Consider the following 20,908-nt stretch of genomic DNA (forward strand, 5'->3'; position numbering starts at 1 on the left):
CCATTTATAAAGCTCGAATCCGAAAATTCCTGATTAAAATGTAAGAATCATATCCAACCCACTACATCTTTAGTGATGAGAAAATTTGAGGTTGAGTGTTGTTATAATTTTTAAAATTGGGGTATTAGTGATGGAGTTAGTGTTTTAACTTTTAAGTTAAAGGAAAGCTTATGGCGAGGTTATTAAAGGCGACGGACCTTGAAGAAGATTAAGGAGAGAGAAAAGGACGAAAAGGAAAAAAGAAAGAGAAGGAATAAGAAAAAACAAAAGTATTTAAAATGAAATTAAAGCGTAATTAGTTGACAACATCTAATTCAAAGATGACATGTGTGTAGTTTAGTCGTTTTAAACTTGTTTCTTACTTTTCATGTGCGTGTAGGAATGTGATAATACATTCTTTGTCATGACATTTTTGGGGGAAAACAAATTCACTTCTAACAAGAATATGGAGTTGACAGGTCGCTTGTAAAACTAATGTGTATAAATAACTTTTTCAAATAGTTTTAAGGAGTAACTTAGGTATTTTCGCATTAATCTTCATGACCATATAATGCAACGAGTCAATGTGCCTCGATCTGGACAAGGCAGTTAGCCCCAACTATATATTCGAGGATTAATTTAAAATTTAAAATTGATGAGCTTAAATTTTTTAATTATTAATATATTTTACTTTTAAAACTATGAATCTAAACTCTAATATTTACTAAAACTTAAAAAAAATTCACATACATATCCATATTCTGTCTAGGAAACCCTGAATTTAATGCATGTCACATCAAAAGCTTATGTCCAGAGAAGACAGAATCGAGATACTGATGAAGAGTCGTTTCAAAGAGGAGAAATTGAGAAACAAGTCCAAGTTGTAACTAATTACAGAAATTTATAATTATTATTTTATAATAATATTAATGCAAACGTGCAGCGAAATGAGTGCAACTCACACAATACATTCTGGCACTAGTTATAGGTAAATTTCAAACGTGCCACGGTCCATAATATCTGACCTAATTAATAATTAGAGATACTTCCATACAGTACAATACAATTATTTAGATCCTTCCATACAGTACAATACAATTATTTAGATACTTCCATACAGTACAATACAATTATTTCACATGCATTATTTAGATACTTCCATACAGTACAATACAATTATTTCACATGCTTAAGACAAGCCAATCTTTAAAAAGCTTTTATTTCTTTGTGAAGGTGAGCCTCTATATCCTTAGTCACATCGAGGAGGAATCCCAAGAGACTGATAGGCTCTGGTGTGTCTTCAGTTTTCTTCTCGTACACAAATGTCCACGTAGCCCAATTATTTTCAAAGGATGCGGTAATGGTGAAAGCACTGTACTGTACCAATGTATCTCCCTCTATCACTTTCCAAGTAATTGATTTTTTCTCATCATCAATGGCTTCAATCAGTTGCTTAGTAACATTAACTTTTCCATCTGTAATCATTTTAAAATTTACGGAAATATGTTAATCCTAGCTCAATTGCCCAATTCATCATAAAAGATATTCCTTTCATCTTAATTTATGTGATATTATTTGACAGGGCTTAGTGTTATGAACGAAAAGTAGATTTTGAAATATATGGTCTAAAACAAGCAAGCGTCAGACATTTGTATGTAGTTAAAAATCATTTTATTAAGGGTAGAATGAGAGTTCTAAAGTTAAATTATTTCTAAGTATAGAAAAAATATTCTTTTTATAACAGTACGTACTAAAAAGGAATGCGTGCCACATAAATTGAAATAGAAAAAATATAAATATTCAGAAAATAGGATTTAGCTCCCCTTCAATACCTCATCTCTCCATTTAATCTAGTTCCTAACCTAATTAATACTAATAATAAGGTCTTTTTACCACCTTTATTTTGGCCACAATGGCCCAAAGGGGGTAAATTGATATGACTATTTAGGTCAAATTTAATAATTTATGCTTATTTAATGTCATTTTTATCTTTTCTTGTCAAAGTTTATCTTAATTTAAAATTGTACAATAGAGATTATGGTAATTTTTATATAAGTGTGGCCAAATTTGAATCAAATTAGTGTGGCAATTTAGCAACTCTCTAATACTAAATCCCCCCTCTAACTGTAATTTTGGTGATGTGCTAAGGTAACTCAACCACCACCATCACCAACAACATACCCACTATAATCTCACAAGTGGAGTTTGGAGAGGGTAGAGTTATGACCCTTCATACCTCTGGCAGAGTAGAAATTTGATTTCAGATAGGCCCTCATTTCTGACGAAAAAAATAATATAAAAAGAATTACACGTGTCCCTTTCACTTTTTTAATGGACCAAATTTATTTTGTTAATCAAATAATAATGAGCGAAGATAAAGAACAAGTAACCATTATTAATATTATTTTGATTAACCAAATGAAACTGGTCCATTAAATAAGTAAAGGGGCACGTGCAAAATATTTAAAACTGGATAAAATGGAAAAGATGAGGTCGGGGGGAAACAAGTCCTACAAATCTATATGTTCAGCTTATTTCTTTTGTTTTTCTTTTTTTCTCCGAAATTATCTCAAGCTCACAAAGGCTGGACTCTAATTATTTATTTATTTATTTTGAAATTTTGAAATTTTTTGCTTGTCTTTAAAAATCTCAAAAAAGATTTGACATTTGCGTAGAATATGATATTAGTGTTAGGATTCAAAACAACCATATATGATGCAAAAGCTAATAAAATAATTATGTATAACGATAAATTATATGACTAAAGAGAAGTATAACAAAAGAAACACAAAAAAAAAAAAAAAATGTGGTTAAGTCGCGGTCAATTGACATACGCCCACAAGGAAAACGAATTATATAATTTTATATTCTCTTTTCAGAAAAAAAATGAAAGACAATATTACGACAATGTGTTGAAAATATAAAACTCAAAGATGGCAAAAAAATCAAAACAAACAACTAGTAATAACTAGAAAAAGTAGAAAAGAATTAAACTTAATTATCATAAAAAAAATTAATGTGTGATGTGAGTCTTACTATGGTTAAATTTCCAGCCAATTACTGAACCAGCCTTCATATCGTCACCTTCATGAATATTAAAGTGGTGGATTTTTTCTGGGATTATGTTGGATACATGATGACAACTAGTTTGATAAAGGTCATGGAACAAGTGTCCTCCACACTTAACCTCCAAAGAAGCAACCAACTTGCCATTCAAACCCATATTTTTTCTTTGGTATAGCAATAAATTGTGAGAAGTATGTTTGGCGAAAGAAAGCATTCAGAATATGTGGCCTTTATATAGATATTAATTAGCTCTGAGGCGCTAGTAAAAAAACATGGACCACTAGGATATCATGTTATTCGTATGGATGAAAGATTAGTGTTATTTGTTAAGCTCATTTCGAGTTAGGTATTACTAGTAAGTTAAATTGTCCTTTACCATGCAGGCATGGAATTTTAACTACTCAACTTAATATAGTTTTACAACTATAAGGGATTTACTTTTTAGTCAATATTGAGGTTTACAACTAATTAAGAGGATCTTAATTAAATCAAGTCCCAAAAAATTATGAACATTAGCTTTGCTGTTATGAAAAAATATCTGTTAAGACAAATTATCACTTTTGTAATCTGTTAAGCCTGAGTAGCTCTGTCTCCATTAGCTCACCGGTATTTGAGATGGAATAAGAGTTTTCTCTACATTTCCTTTGTCATGCATGGTTGTTTCATCTTAGAGTCCGTTTGTTATAGGCTAATTGAGTTAGAAGGGTATATTAGTCTTTTCATTAATCATAATCCCAATCCCAAATTCTGTTATTCTGTTAGTGATTCCCAAAGTTAGTTACAAAGTTAGTTAGGCAGTTAAGCTGGTGGTTAGCATACGAACTGAACTCATTACATAAAGGGGGAAATTTCATTGTAAAGGATTCATTCAGAAAATACTCAATAATATCTTCTTCTATTACTCTTCTCTACCCTACCCTTGCTATATCACTGTTCAGGGATGATTCTCCATTATTGATCCCTTAGGTATATAGTTTGTGCTTGTCAATTTTACGTTCTGTAGTTTGGATGAAACTTTATAGCCATTATTTATATGTCAAAAAGCTAAGTTTACTTGATTTTGGATTATTTTTGTTAATTTTGGTTAAAAACAAGTCAAAATCGCTTTTTTATTTTATCAAACTCTTCTGAAGTCTTAAAAATTTATTTTTTGCTTAAAAGCACCTAAAATATGCCAATCCAAACAGGTTTTTGTTCTTCCGAACAGGACTGTCGAAAATTAGCTGCAATCTTTCGTTGTGATGGTATGATGTTTGTGGTAATAGTGTTAATCTGGGTTATTGTAACAATTCGACCCCTCGTTGGGATTATTCACGCTCTATTTGGTTCTTTGTTTGATAATTCTGAAAAATATTTGTTATGTTTCATCTGATTTAGGAGATTCATATCAAATATAAATATATTTCGTGTAGCTCAGTTTAGAAGTTTAATTGCTTTATTTAAGAGTGTAGAATTTCTTACCTAAAGTATGAATTTCTTGTGCTTGTATATATATGGGACTGATGGTAATGAAAAAAAATAAAAAATTCTCCAATTTATTTATGATTTATTCAAGATATCAGAGCCAAACTTTTGTTCTTGAACCTTGAATATTGAATATTGAATCTCGAATCTTTAATATTGAATGTTGAATTATTTTTCGCTAACATCAGTTAAAAAAAGTGGTACTGAAAATGGCTCAGCGTTGATAGCAATTACAAACACTTGTGGTAAGACATTAACTGGGAGATACATACGGCTCCGTTTTGTAGTGAATTATGTGAGATACGTAATAAGATTTTTCAATCCAGTGTGCATCTAGTTGTGTAGTGTGTCGGATTTTTATTTTGTCAGTTCATTGTTACTTCTGTCTCGATTTGTATGATATATATAATTTGATTTGACACAAAGTTTTTTTAGAAAAAAATTAAACATGAAGATTTTGGAGCTTGAGGTAGTTACAATTTTTTTTTAGAACTTGTGACATTAAACATCTTAAATATAGTGTGATACTAAAATATTTGTTTGATCTTAAAGAGTAAAATAAAAAATATAACTATTTTTTTAAACTAGAGGTGGTTATACAACTGAAATTTGTGGTATTAAATATTCATTTTTTAGTTGATTAATAAAATTGCACAAACAAGTTTTGTACTCTGAGGAGGGGCATCTTGACCATTAGGCCAATAAGGCTGTTGCCTGGGGGCCTCACTTTTTTTGTATGTATATATTTATTATGAAGTAAATTTTCAATTTGAATTTTTTTTAAAAAGGTACTACTTTTTGGGCCCCTTTTTAACCATATTTTCAAGAGTTTGTTGGCATCAATTTTTTACTTTTTATTAAAGGCAATAATTTACTAATTACTATATAAAAATCTTATTCTTATCATTAGTGCAATTTAGTCTTACTTTTTTGGTATCACGTTATCTACGTCAGGTTTTATTTTCTATCCTTTTATCATTTTTTCATGTGAAATTTGTGATTTTTAATATTGTTATTTAATACATATATAATGACTTTTTAAATGTATTAGAATTTAATATCTCAAATAGAAAAATGAATCCGACTCTTAAAAGCTAAAAAAGAAAAAGAGAGAAGAATAGAATTAAACTTTAACACAATCCCCAAAAGGAGCTTTTGATAAATATTAATGAACAATAAAAATCTTGATACGAAAATAGGAAAATCGTTGCCTTAGCGGAAAGAAGTTTTTCAAATCTAAAATTGATAAAATCTTACTTAAGATCAACAATGTCTCAAGAGAGATTAAGCGGGTTAGCGATACTATTAATTGAAAATGTATTATCACAAGATATTAATTATAAGAAAATTATTAATAATTTTGCATCTCAAGAAGCTAGAAAGATAAATTTCAGATAAAACATATATATATATATATATATATATATATATATATATATATATATATATATATATATATATATATATATACTTCTTCACCAATATACATTAGAATCGTCCTTGGCTCTGAGTTTCCATCAATCGGGTTGGTTCAACTACTTTTTTTTTTTTTTTATTAACTTAACTCTACATGAGAAAATACCGACACGTTTTTTTTTTTTGTAATTTATTTCATCTCAGCTAATAGAAGTTAGATGCAGAATTACATGATTGATTTCAGAAGGGTTCATTGTACGGTATGGTATGAAAAAAACCAGAAACATTAACACCTCATGGTATACATAGTACGTAAAATATGCCCTACAATCTAAATCAATATTAAAGTAGACCTAGTACATATATTTAGTCATGATATAGGAAAAAAGGAAATATATGCAAAAATGGAGAAACCAATGATAGTTTGCATGGTCATTCCTTGGACAACTCGATCATAATGGGGGGAAGAACTCCCTCTAATAAAAAGCGGTCCAGTGTTATTTAATGCGGTGACTGATTCATGTAACTTTTTCCTAAAACTTATTCTTTAACTATGGTTAAGATGCTTGTTAAATTAATTTAATCTAAGCTTTTAAATTTTAAATATGACAAGTGTCACTTATCTAAATATGCACTTAAGGAACTGAAGAGAAGGTGTAATGGAGAGGAGTCAAATCCGTAATTCATTTTGTTTGTAAACAATTATCAACGGTAAGGTAATTTTGAATTAACAGTCGGTAGGCGTTTATAAAAACATGCTTGCCATTTTTCTCTCATCTCTTAAATGCAGCATGTAATATATAGTAAAGTCTAGGGCTATATGTAATCCAAAATTTATTATAATTGATTTCTATTTTTTGTTTCTGATAACACAAAAGCTATTAAATAATGAGACTCATATGTAGTTTAAACATCATAATTATTAAAAATATAAAAAGATTGTTATGATCATACGATTAACTTTAAGTTCCAACGATGATATGACATTGTAAAGCTGTAAATTTTAAAATTTATTTCGCATTAATTGTGTGCTTAATGACGTGATTTAGATAATTCGGATATGTGTGGAACCTACAAGAGGGCATATATCCATTGGAGTATGTTAACAAGGTTAGAATGCGCATTAGAGAAAATTTGGAGTGTTAGAAAGGGACAAGTGAAACAAAACATTAGAGAAAACACCCTAGGTCGCACAAGACCCAACTTGTAAGGAGTAACCTTCTCAATGTGTAACTAATTTGGCTATGATTTATGTATGAAAGTTGTAGCCCTTGACGTCTAGTTATCAATGGCTCAAACTGTTCATGATTTAGAGGTTTCTAAATGCAATTGTGATATTTTTACTGAAAGATAGCAGAGTAATCACCCGACCTTCGAGTCATTCATGACAACAGATGGACACCACGGATGGATCCCCGGCCATTAGATCCAATCCGTGGCAAATTATAGAGAGAAGAGAAGGAGAGGCTTAAAAATCAAGGGTATCTGTAGTAACGGTTGCCCAATCGCCCAAGCCAATCAAATGGGAAAAAGGTCAGGGAAAGAAAAACTAGCTCCGAAGTTCAAGTATAAGGCCTCTCAACTCTAAAAACGACACTCTTCCCCCAACGTTCAAGATGAGTTTTAACATGATTCAAGTTAGATTACTACTCCCCAACATGAATTCTAACAAGATTAATACATCTTGAAATTACTAGATCATCAACAAGAACTCAAGAACAAGCTAAGGTTTCTTCTCAAAAATTAAACCTAGGGTTTTGCAAATAGAGGCAAGTAAGGTTTCGCTCCCCGCCCAACTACGAAATTTAGAAGAGAGTATAATTTATATTCGTTCCTTGAAACTACTAAGAATACCTAGATTAATTATGAATCCTATAAGCTGAGAAGAATCAAATATCTAGGATTCTAGAATTGAAAATTATGGAATTTCTAGTATTGATTGATGCAATAATTGTGCAGAGATTTAAATGGTATAGTACGTAAAGTATAGACCCTACAGTCTTTTTTTCTTCTTTTTTTTTTCTCAAGTATACCCTACAGTCTTAATCAATTAAAGTAGACCTAGCATAGACTATAGTGCATATCTTAACTATTTAGTCATGGGATAGGGAGAAAAATATACAAAAATGAAGAAACAAAAGTACTTTGGCAGAATGAGTGGTCATTCCTTGGACAACTCGATCATAATAGGGGGAAGAGAAGTCTCTTCGAGGGCATCCGGTAAATTGAAACGATACAGAGAAGATTAGCAGTTTTTCCTTTTTCTTTCTTGATTTTTTCATTTTTTTCTTGCGAGGGGCGGATTTTCTTCAATTGAGATTTTCGTTTATAATGGATATAGTGGTAGAACGAGCATTTTAAGATGGCATCATATGTGGCGACTTGGTTGGCGGAAAATTATACGCGTATATATTCACAGCTAAATATTACGTTTTGTGATTATATACTTATGCTTGAACAACATTTATACGAGAAACGGACTTGGTCCTGCAGTGAAGGGTGTTCAAACCTGATAGGAAGGTCTCTTGTATATCGAGCTAAATATTCGTTTTGTGATTATATAATGCTTGAACAACATTTATAAACGGACTTGTCCACATTTTTCTCTTTTTTTTTTTTTTTTTTGCAGTCTTTTGTTTTAAAAGTATCTTTCCGATAAACAAACAAAGCATTAAATCGGTACAGTGATAGATTTATATATCGAACCGTACCGAATATGTAGGTTTTTTATTTTATAAAAAATATCGAACCGAACCGAACATATATATATATATATATATATATATATATATATATATATATATATATATATATATATATATATCAAATATATTTCATATATTATGTTTATAATACATAGCATTAAATTTTTTGTCTTTGGGCCTTCCCTTGGGATATATTTAGAGAGAGAGGACTAAAATGTTTGTTTCTTCCTCGCCTTCTTTTTATTTCTTCTATATTTGTCACGCCCCCAAATTACAAGGTCATGATAGCGCCTACCCTTTTGCCCGATAAACAAGCCAACCCCAACTGCGACTAAAGCCATTTGACAATCAAGCAAATCAATAATCATTTCTTATTAAAAATAGATCAATTTGGTACAAATTAAACAACATTGCGTAAAAATCAAGAAAACTAAGTATTACCCCTAAACCTGGTCATAAGTGTACTTGAGCACTACCGAGTTTTCTAAACATGAGTCAACTCATAACTACAACTGTCTAGTAGGAATTTAGATTGATTAAATAAATACAAGAAGAGAAATCTGGGGGCCATACGCTGCACCATTAGCTCACCCCGAAGCTCTCGAGCGGACTCCAAATCACCTTCGAAGATCAGACCCGAACATAAGTCAAACCTGCACCATAAAAAGATGCAGCAAGTGTAGCGTGAGTACAAAACAACGGTACTCAGCAGCATCGTCGACCGTCCCTAAATGATACGGAGACGAGCGCTGGCCAACCACTTACCACTTCGCTAAACCAAGATAATTACGAAAGATTCAATATTAGGAAAATATTACAATTAACAGGTACGACACCTATCTAACTTGTCCTTTCCAACATTTCACATTCTTTGTATAGACCTAGTTAACGCCATCACACACTAAAATGTATGCAAAGCCTATTCTTCCCAATTAACTTAGCCGGTTATTAGGCTTACCATTTACATAAGCCTAGTTAAAGCTGCTATCCCCAAAGTTCCATTAATTCTCTAAGTTCATTTTACGGATAATTCGAAGGATTAATTCAACCAAATACTTCATACTCACTCAAGTTACTCATGAATAGGTTAACCCTATCCTAACCGACTTACTCACATCATAATAGGCGTCAAGTCACCAGACAATCATACTTTAGCAAATAAACTCAAATAGCGAATAGAATTCCAGATAAGGCAAGTCAATGTGAACACTCACAACAGTAGCACAAGATAAAGATGGATGAGATGCAAATGCAATGCAAGGCCTTTGTTTCCACTTCTCGATATACACACATTCGAATATTAACTAATCGTGACCCATGAGGGGCTTATGAGGCTCATATATCACCGCTCCGATAATTTCCTCAGATCACGGCCTCAACCATATCATAGCTCAATAACCTGTCTCATAGCCAACCGAGTTCCAACAAAATGTGTCAAACAACACACTCGTCCGGATCCCCTCGGACTCATAATCATAACCTCAAATCGTATGCATGAAATACATAATAAATGTGAATAATGCGTGCATCAAATCTAGAACAAATATTCACGAATACACATAAATGTCACCATTACATTTCAATATCATCAAGGTTCCACCGTTTTGCTTTCTTTTCAATTCAACGAGGCTATACTAGTGATATGCACGTAGTAACAGGAAAACAAATAATAATAAAAGGGGAACAAAGTACGGGCATCAGATCCCAAACATGGACCCCAAAGGATCGCACTATTCTATCAGCTAGTGCCCAAAGCATGACATTCAGACCAACTATACAATTGAAATTGCACAAATACCCATAACATGATAACCGATATCCGATACTACTGCTCGTCACCTTACAAGTATCATAATCCCCCTTTAATTCACCCCGTGACCCTCTTATTAAGTTTAATTTAGACAAACATACGCAAATAAAGGGCTTACAATCTCAACATGCCTGGAATCGAAGTTTATCATCTCGAAGGCTCCTTGTTTCCTTTCCAAATCTTCGAATAGTTTCCAATCGGTTCCACGCGTACCATAAACGCACCTATGAGTCACAAATACACACATCAGTCGATAAAGGCTCGATCTTTAGACTACCCAACCCCTCCAACTGGGAGTTAAGCAAGATGGGTAAAAATGGGGAATTTGAAATTATAAACTAGCTTACCTCATCTTATGAAACCCATTACATCAAGGAATAATCAGATTCTTACTACCCATAAAGTTAATTTAAGAAGAAGGTAAGAAATGGATTTAGGTTTTATGGAGTGTGTAGTCACCCCCTTCTTCTCCAACAAGGAAACAACCATAGAAGCTCATCTAAAGAAGGATATAAAGTCAAGAGTGAGAGTTTAAGACTTACCATTGTAAGGGTATAGATCTCCACCTCTCCAAGCTGCTCTAGGTCAAGCTCCCCACTCCAAAATGTCCAAATGGGACGAGCTAAGATGAAGTGGGTATTTATTTCTAGGTATGTTCAGCGACCTTCGCTGCTGCTCCTCGATCCTCGCAGGTGCAAAGTCGCCGTGGCGGGCAATCCGCTTGCGCGTGTGAGCTTAATCTTTCAGTCCAGGATCCGCAAGGGCGATACCTTCGCTCGCTGCAGTGAGCGCGCTGCTACGAGGCCAGTCTCGTCTCTGCGAGACTGTGGCTACAGGACCGGGGAAGGTCTAGTCTTCCAATTTTCGATATTCTGCAACATCTACGAGACCTTCCAGACTTGAATCGATAGAAGACATTATTCCGATGACACATTTCGAACTTACACAATCACATGGAATTTCCAAAAGAGGTACGAAATACACCAAGTAACCCGTGTGTATAAGAACTTCGGACTGAAAGTCGTAGCTAGACTCTCACCCATTGCATCGAACAATTCATCATACGCTTTTCACAAGTTCGTTATGCCCAATAGAAGTCGGGAGAAAACCAACACCAGTAAGAGTTATCGAAAAACATTATAATGACCGAACGGGTAGTTACAATATTTTTCTAAACTTTAAAAGTTCTTATTTCAATTAGCAATGGTAGCATCTACATATAATTTTATCTTGCAATTTCTTAACTAAAAGTTTTAGTACAATTACCCTTTCGCCACCTAAAACTATATGATCTCGTATAAAATGAAAGAGAATTGCTTTCAAGAAGAAGAGTAAAGGTGGAATATTATTAGTTCCCATTTTAAGGATTCAAAACAAAAATACATGCTACTGTTTGTCTTCTTTGAGAAAATTTTAAAATCAGTTAGTAATAAGAAATATTAAAATATTTCACTCCCATGTAACCTACACTTTACTAATTCAAGTAAGTTACAAAGGCTTGGGAGTAAACTTATAGTTAGAAATATTCAAGCATATAATTGACGCATAAATATCCGGTACAAAGTGAACCCTGATATTTTTATAGTTAGGTATCGTTGCATTTGTGAGGTTCATCACATTTTGTAATTCTCAACATCTATATTTTTTGTATTGCATTACGTTCCTTTTAAAAATACCAAAAATTGACCGAACCGAATTGATACCGAAGAAAAATCGATCTAATTGGGACGGTTTCAAAAAGTTTAATTTGGTTATATATAGAAGAGTAACCGAAAAATTGGTATGGTATAAATTTTTTCAAATAACCGGCTGAACCGAACCATTGACAACCCTATTATTTAGTGGTAGTGATTCATTTTGTTTGTAAACAATTATCACCAGTAAGCTAATTTTGAATAAACAACCGATAGCCGTTTATATAACCAAAATTAAACTTTTTGAAAAGCCCTACAATGTAACATAGTAAAGGGTAGTGCTATATGCAGTCCAGAATTTATTCTAATTGATTTCTATTTTTTGTTTCATGATGATTCAAAAGCTTTTGAATAATGAAGGGATAAGGTACAAGTACCCCTGAACTTTACTCGAAGTTTCAGATTCACACTTTATGAGCTCCTATTAGTCCCTAATTTTTTTTTCTTTGCTTTTCTTTGCACCTTATGTGCTAGTGGACAAGGACGTGAGAAAAGCTCCTTCAAGCGCTTAAGAGCTTAAAAAAGGGCTCTAACCTATACAAAATGACCACGTATCCCGAAAGCTGATTTTCAAGAGTTATTCGTCCAAACACAGGTTCTTCATCCCTTTTTTATCACTCATTTTCAAGAGCTCCAAATATGATTTTAGGTCTCGAAATTCAACAAACATTTAGCTGAATCTGCACCAATCAAGCTCGAATCTCAACTACAGCTTCACGACAACATCATCACCAAACCCCAGTAATCATTTTGGCCAACAACCAAAAATTTTGACAAATCCATTTTTTTCTTCTCCAAGATTTTCCATGGTTCAACAATGGTGGATTCGAAATTCTTTCTTCATTTTCGAATCTCAGCAGCAACTAAGGATTTAGAATGAGTTTAGCACTTGAATCTCAACTTCAAAACTTTAACAGCCTTTGAATCTGCTCAACACCTCCAATTTTTTTTCAAGTTCATACAAGAACAACAACAATAACAATTGTCCTTTTCATTTTTCTAAATATAAATTGCTATTTCCATTATATTTTGGAATTAAAAAGAAAACAAAAAGGAAGAAAATAAATAAAATTTAAAAAATTGCGAAATTACACGTGGCGGCACGTGAATTTCATTGCCTACCAAGAGTTTGGTTCTCTATATCACGTCGGCACTTAGGATGCTGTTATTACACTTTAAAATAGTTCATGGGCGGTAATAGGACCCCCGTAAAGAAAAGGTGTGTCCCTGGAACTTCGGGTAAAGTACAGGGGGTATTTGTACCTTATCCCAGTAATGAAATTCTTATGAAGTTTAAAATAATTATAAAAATAATGTTGATGATTATACAATTATTTCTAAGTTCCAACGATTCTACGTAATTTAGTAAAGGATATGTCCGGTAGCTTAAATATAATAATAAAAATCAATTAGAAATAAGAAAATTATAACTAATTATCATCTTGAAACTTTTGTGTTCCTTGACTCTCTCAAAAAGGTTTTCCTGAAAAATGTAACAAAATTCAATATGTTATAAACAAATGACGTGTGTGGGTATATTGTGACGGTTCGCATTTTCGCGGGCGGGGTTAGCTCTCGGAAAAACTACTTCGAAATCATTGGTGCTCTTTCGGACTTTGTTTTAAAAGAGTCGTCACCTAATTTTTAGGAAATTAGGAAAACCAGTTTTGAAGGGTTCATTCATGCACCGTGAAAAATCCTTCTTAATCCAAAGTTCTAGGTAAGGGTTCTGGTGATCCCTTAGGGAAGGTGTTAGGCACCTTAGTATTAAGGATCCGTACTTTACAGTTGACCTTTGAGTTCCAATGTGTGAGTATTTGCATGAACTGTTTATTTAGTGTTTATTTCCCGCAAAAGATTTGTCATGTTGCATATCATGTTGGAAAGAGTTGAATATATTCCCTTTATATACAGGGTATTTAGGTTCGGATTTATGATATACTGGTATAATTAATTCCTTTTATATATAAGGATAGTAGTTTTCTTATAGGAAAAGATAGAAAATTCATTTATTCATTGGATTTGGGTAACCAAATTTTATCCATGCTTTACTCACACGTGGACCGAGTTAATCCGTCTAGTATGCTTTTAGAATATCCTTACCTAAAATTTTATAATTTTAAGCGTAATTCGGATTGTTTTGATTTAAAAAAAAAAAAAAAAAAACTCTTTACACGTTTCGCGCGATTGGTTTTTTTTTAAAAAAAAAGATCGATTGTACCCATGGTCAAAGAGTCTCGTATATGCTTATTTTAAAACATACATGCATACATATGTCGATTTTATAACAAGTTCTAATTTTACTTAAGAGATAAGAGTTTTACTTCAAAACCAACTTTGTTTTATCAAAATGCCTTGTTCGTTTATTGAAATTGTGGGCCTTAGCCCAGAAAATATTGACCGGTTTTTCAGAAAAAAGGGCCAAGTGGGTCTTAAGACAAAGAAGTGACTTTATTTGGGTTCTCTTTAAAAATAACAAGCTGTATGGACTTACTGGCCCAAACACTCCCTATTTCTAACTATTTTGAAATGTAGGCATTGGCCAAGTTTATTTGACCACAGGTTTATACAAAATCAGGAGGGGCTTTTAGCCCAAAAGAGACCCTTTCACTATTTTGTTTCCAACTACCAGGCCGAGTGGGTTCTAACCCAAACTAGCTTAATGAATACTCATTTTTCTTGAGAAAAGTCAAGTGGGCTACGGCCCAAAATATCGAAGCTTTTTACCAAAACCCAAAACCAGAAAAAGATATGCTTTCAAATTATTTTAAGAAGGAAAGTCTTTTGCCTAATCTATTTACCCTCTAAATTTTCACACAAGTTATCTATACCATTTTTTCGCATTTCTAAAATCTTTTCCAGTTTGTTACTTATTCAAATTGTAGCAGTTGCCTCCCCTTTTTTGAATTTTTTCAAAAGCAGTACGCGTTCTCAAAGTTAAAAAAATTTCAGGTGCTAGAATCAAACTAAACGACATATGTATTGTTTGCCTAAGATGCCTAATTCATAATAAAGGTTCCAATAAATTTGTGGGTTTACAAATAACAAAAACCATACAGGCAAGCTAAATATGATAGAAATACGAAGAAATTGAATAAAATAAAATGGGGTGTACCAAACCCTAACCATTTTCACCCATGGCTAGGCCTTCATATCATTTTTACCCATGATTGGGCCTTCAATATATTAGCTTCCCTTTCTTCCTTTTGGACTCAAAGACGTTTGAAGGAAATTTTCCTCATTGGGCTTCTAGCCCAATAAGGTGGTTGGACCTCAGCCCGAATAGCCATGCAGTAGAGAGGAGGGAAAAAACAAAAGACCTCGGTTAGTTTATATTTTCTGTCCTTATCACACATATCACATGCACACATATATACAAAGTATACCACTATTTGACAAAACCTATTCTATGTATGAATATACAACATATATACATAGTATATCATATTTACTCCAGAGACCATGTGAAGCATATGTGTACCATGTCTTCAAACTCAACATCTCAAACTAGGTGGTAGGAGGCCAAGTCATCACTCCCCTTTTTATCTTGATGCGGCACAAGTTCCAAGAGGTTTCATGAACCTCCGGCATGGCTGTTCACCAGGGAAGGGTTCAAACTAGGCCCCCTTTTACCTAACATGCTTCTCAACAAACAAGGAAGACACAAATTCACACACCCACACATGATTTAGAGTAAACAAAATATGCCTAATATATATGTGTATGGCACAACCATCAATCAACAAGAAATAATGACACCAGTAGAGAAAAACATGACTTGAGCACGAAAATAACCCATGGGGCACAACACAGACTAAGTTGAACCACAACAGATCATCCAAATGCAATTCTAAACAACATAAAATCAAGCAGAGGTGGTGAAGTATAAGAACACAAAGGGGAAAATCATTTTCTAAACACAATCTCATCATAACAGGTTTAGCATGTATAGAATATACTTATAGCTATCTAAGCATAATTCTCAAATGGTCTATGGACAATTCAAGTGAAGACATTATATTCCAAGCCATAAATGATTCTTCTTACAAAGGGAAAAGGAACAGGCATATGCAAATTATGGTCTTAACAACTATAGCACAATCGAAGTCAAGCAGGCACAAACCAGAATCTTTTATTGGTGTGATGTCCTATTATCTCTTTTTCTTTTTACAAGAACTAATTCAAGACACAAACAACAATGGAAATCAAGTTAGAATTGTCTGTAGAACCAACTGTCCAGGACCTTCTAAGCTATTATGTTCTCCTATGAGGTATATAGATCCTAAACCTAATCAGTTACACCTTTTTAAATGACTTAAGCAAGTAGGGTGTCACAGTCTCAAAAATGCATGGGGATCCCATATTCTTTACTCTAGATGTCCTAACCTTTCTCTTAATCTTATCTTACTGGCAGGAAAGTTTAAGTGAACTTAAAGGATGCACTTAGTCTTAGCTGTGACAATATTCTTATCCTTTATCCTTTCTTTAAAAATTTGACGAAGTGTCATCTATTTCCAAACTTTATATGTTGCACAGGAGGAAAATAGTTTCATTCAAACATGCCTAGAGTAGGACCAACTTTATCTATTGATGATCCTTTGTATTGATGTACATATGACTTAGTTCATATAAAGAAATGGAAAGAAAGCATGGTTTATTGTTTAGAGAATCATAGAGAAAAAGGGGTCAAATATACCCCTCCTCATCAATCTACATTGTTGCCCTGACTAAAACTGTACCATGGACCTTCTTACCCTTTAAAGAATCACTTATTAAGACTTAGGGTGAAAGGGGAGAAGTAGACCACTTTTCAAAACACATATTGAAATCACAAATACACACAGGATATACATAGTGTCCAAATCATAAACCTGGTTACTAAAAGTTTTGTCAGGTGCCATCAGGTTCTTTTCACAGAGGGGAAGGGTTCCTCCACTTTTATCCATCAAAAACAGGCATTGTCCCTAAAAGACAACTTTCTTTTCTAGTTTTATTGCAATTTCCAACTAATCCAAACATCTCCTTAAGGCATATTAAGGCAGACACAACAGACAAGCCAAATAAGTTGCAACAGTCCATTACAAGTGTATAAACAATTCCATCTTTCAAGACTCAACAACCATAATAGAATGACAAAGTGACATCAAAGTGAAAAGGTGAGAGATTATACCCCATAGATTTGAGAGGGATACCATGGCAACCTTTTATTTGAGAGAAAAGATACTATAGGTCAAGCATTGCTTGACCCTTTCTCAATCCTCTCCTAAGGTGCCTTTAAAAGACCTTCCCCATCTAGTCAAGTGGTCCCCAACCTCAAATCATGCAATCATGACCTTTTATCACCCTTTTTTTCAATGACACACTAAATGACATCAGGCAGTTTACAAATCAGCAGTTTTCTTAAATACTGCTTTACTCTATGCCATTTCTTCATATTCCTTTTACTTAAATTATGATCATGAGGCCTTTCTTTCTATCTATGCCCACTTTTAAAGCCTAGACAGTTTGCAAACAATGGATTATAACTACTATATCAGTTGTTTACAAACTTAGGAGAACAAAGAGAATAGTCATCTCCCAATAGTAAAGCCTTAAATTAAATTGTTCAGGACTTGAGCAAATCAAAGTCTAGTTGCTTCTTTTCAATCTTCGCTCAACACTTAGACTCACAAATTTGAACATTCATGATTCTTTACCAAATTAAAACTCCTATAGGGGTGAAGACAACACAGATTCAAGAGCATGATATGTTAGTCCCTTACTTTTCATAACTGATTACTTCATTTCTAAAGTAAGACCAACTGATAAGGCAGTGTTAGCAAAAGGAGTCACAAACAAGAGAAACAAACCTCCCCTTAAACATCACCTTCATTTCATTCTTTATTGTATACCCTTTTTAACTTCAATATGACTAGGTAGCAAAGTTGACAGTTAGTCCATTAACCATTTAGCAACTAAATCAATCCTAGTTAGCTTTAAATGAAGACCTGATCTTGTGGTTCTATTACTTCTCTTAATTCTTTTATTTTCCCATCAGATTCTACACATTTAGGGAGCTAAATTACTACTAGGCGTGGAGCTTATGATATAGACTATCAGATCAAGTTATGAACACCATGTGCACAAGCAGATAAGTTCCAACAAGATAAAACAGCCTTAAGCAGATCAAAAGGAAATAGGATTCACATTTAGGTACCATGTTCACAATAGTTTCTAAGACTTCTGCTATGAATCATGGACACTTAGCACACACTTGTCACAAGTCATAGGTGATCATACACAATCTACATTAGGTGATGACATAAGCACAGTCACAACCATGAACAAATAAGCAAACTATGGACCTAAGGCATGGTCCTTCTACACCTTTGGTCTATTATTAGACAACAAACAAACAATTAGCTTATCTTGCCTTACCCTACTCTAGGTGTAAGATCACTTAAGGGAAAAAGAGCAATGAGACACCCCACTATTAAAGTCAAAGATTACACAAAAGATGTATATTTTTATCTGAATCTTCCTCTATTTATTCATTCTCAAAAAAGAAAGAAACTTCAAAGGCTATATCAGAAATAACTGATCAAATTCCAACAGCCTAGTTAAGATTTTTGCCAACAGACGTCACTTCATAAATAGGGTAATTCATGACTGACTAGTAAAATAGGGATATTTAATTGTAATCACAAGCATACACTCCCAGCAATTCAACCATGTTCAATTGTATGCACATAGACTGTTTCACCTCCCTTATCCTTCTTTTCTTTCTTTTAAAAAAAAACTAAGCTGAACTTATCACATTTAATCCACTTAAGATTATGCTTAGCAAACCAACGATATTCAAGAGAAAAGGCAAGGGAAAGGGGAAAAGAATTTGCACAACACCTCACTTACAACTTTATATGATGGACACAGAGTCTCAAGACCAACATGAACAAACATGACCAGAAAACAATTCAACAGTCTTACTTCTTTTTAAATGAACTTCACCATGACATTTTCATCTATTCTTATTATGTTTTTACCAAATGGATCACACATTAAGCACAGAACCCAACAAGACATGAACATATAAGCATAATCAACCTACAAATATATTCAAACTAGGAAGAATATTAAGTACTAAATAAAAATGAAATAGACTAAATCAAGATTTACCTTTTAAATGGCAGCCAAGAGAAGAATGGATTTTAGAGCCTCTGTGCTTCCAAATCAGCAAACTCAGCCTGTAACGACCCGTTTGGTCGTTTAGCACTTTTGGACTCTTTTTCGTTAAAATACCGTCTTCATAGCTTTAAATGGTATTCTTAACTTGTTGGGATAGGGGCACGGTTATATAATTGATGTGTAATTTTTGGAATATATTTATTTAATGTGTGTGAATAGCTTATTCATAGGAATTTTATTTGCAGTTATATAAGGTATAAGTTGGAGAATTAATTTGGTGGCTAGTGAGCCTAATTTACACTGTTACATATTAGTTGGGTGACTAAGTAATTTGGGTAATTTATAAGATTGGGCTAGGCCCATTTATTCCTAGTCCACATACTAGAATATGTGATATATTAGGGTGAAAGAATTATTATTGGCTTTTGGGGATTAAAAGTTTGCACGAACAGAAGAAAGAAAGAAAAAGAAAAAAAACTGCTCACCGTGAGAAAAGAAGTGGCCGTGCAGTTCCCATCAAATACTAGTTCAGGTTAGATAATTGAATTGATTTCTTCATAGTACCCTCCATTAATTCGTGTGCAGTTCTTGTCTTTATATATTAAAAATTAGTGAAACTTATAGGTAGCATAATGATGACTCAATGATTGGAGGGTTCATTTAATGATAAAATAATATAGAATGGTTGTTGGATAATGGTATTTTGTACGTTTCTTGTTTGATGGAAAGCAGTGGGTCCCTATTTTTCTTTTGGTTTTGAAATTCTCTTTGTTCATTATGATTACAACTTCAATTTTGGCATATTGAGTCTATTAAAGTCAAAAGCAATTCTTGAGTTTCAAACTTTATCACTGAAGCCACGGTTTTCTTTTTGTTTTCTTTTTCTTTTAGAGTTATCTTTTATGTCCTTGTAATTGTTTCTCTATTTTACTTTAGTTTGTGTCTATAGCAAATTAGCCATTGCCACTGTAGGTCCTAGTTTGTTAAGTGAGTATACTGTTTGGAGGAAGTCATTATTTTTACTAATAATAGTACAAGGAAAAAAAAATACTAAGTATACTTAATAGGTTATTAAATGAAAACATGATCATATATAGATTAGATTAAACCAAGCAGTTGGTTTGGTTATTGATTCATATATATATATATATATATATATATATATATATATATATATAATGCATTAGAGGTGGTTGACTTTGCAATTTGAAGTTTTATTCTTTTTGTTAATTTTATATATTGTGTAGATGTAATGGAATATTGAGTGTGTTGGATTATATGAAAACCTTCAAATCCATGGTATTTGAGTTGTGGAAAGTGAGAATTAAATCCTAAGTTAGGATTTAGACTCATAATTAACGTAAGTTATATATTTGATAGACTCTGTCGTTTGGAAGCACTTGGAAGGAAAAGCTTTGGTGTGAGAGTTCGTGGCACCTGTTCGGCATTGAGGTAGGTTACGGTCACTTTAGTTAGTCTCTCGATTAGAGAATCGTATGTAGTTGTAGAAAGTGACGGGGGATAGTATATAGGCTCCTGCACAAGGAGTGATTCCACTCCGTTGGCTCGTTAGTCGTTATGTAATACGCTACATGTGTTATTTTCCGTGA

General features: G+C 33.1%; 1 protein-coding gene across 1 annotated transcript; it reads right to left on the minus strand.

Annotated features, from left to right (window-relative positions):
- Positions 1-993: 993 nt before the first annotated feature.
- LOC132059950 (MLP-like protein 43) lies at positions 994-3,258 on the minus strand. Its single transcript, XM_059452794.1, has 2 exons — positions 3,016-3,258; positions 994-1,454 (listed from the first exon to the last, which is right to left on the minus strand). Exons 1-2 carry the CDS (start codon positions 3,200-3,202, stop codon positions 1,186-1,188), a joined length of 456 nt encoding a protein of 151 aa, XP_059308777.1. The 5' UTR covers positions 3,203-3,258; the 3' UTR covers positions 994-1,185.
- Positions 3,259-20,908: the final 17,650 nt, after the last annotated feature.

This window comes from Lycium ferocissimum, chromosome 6 (genome assembly GCF_029784015.1).
Source record: "Lycium ferocissimum isolate CSIRO_LF1 chromosome 6, AGI_CSIRO_Lferr_CH_V1, whole genome shotgun sequence".
Taxonomy (NCBI): Eukaryota; Viridiplantae; Streptophyta; class Magnoliopsida; order Solanales; family Solanaceae; genus Lycium; species Lycium ferocissimum.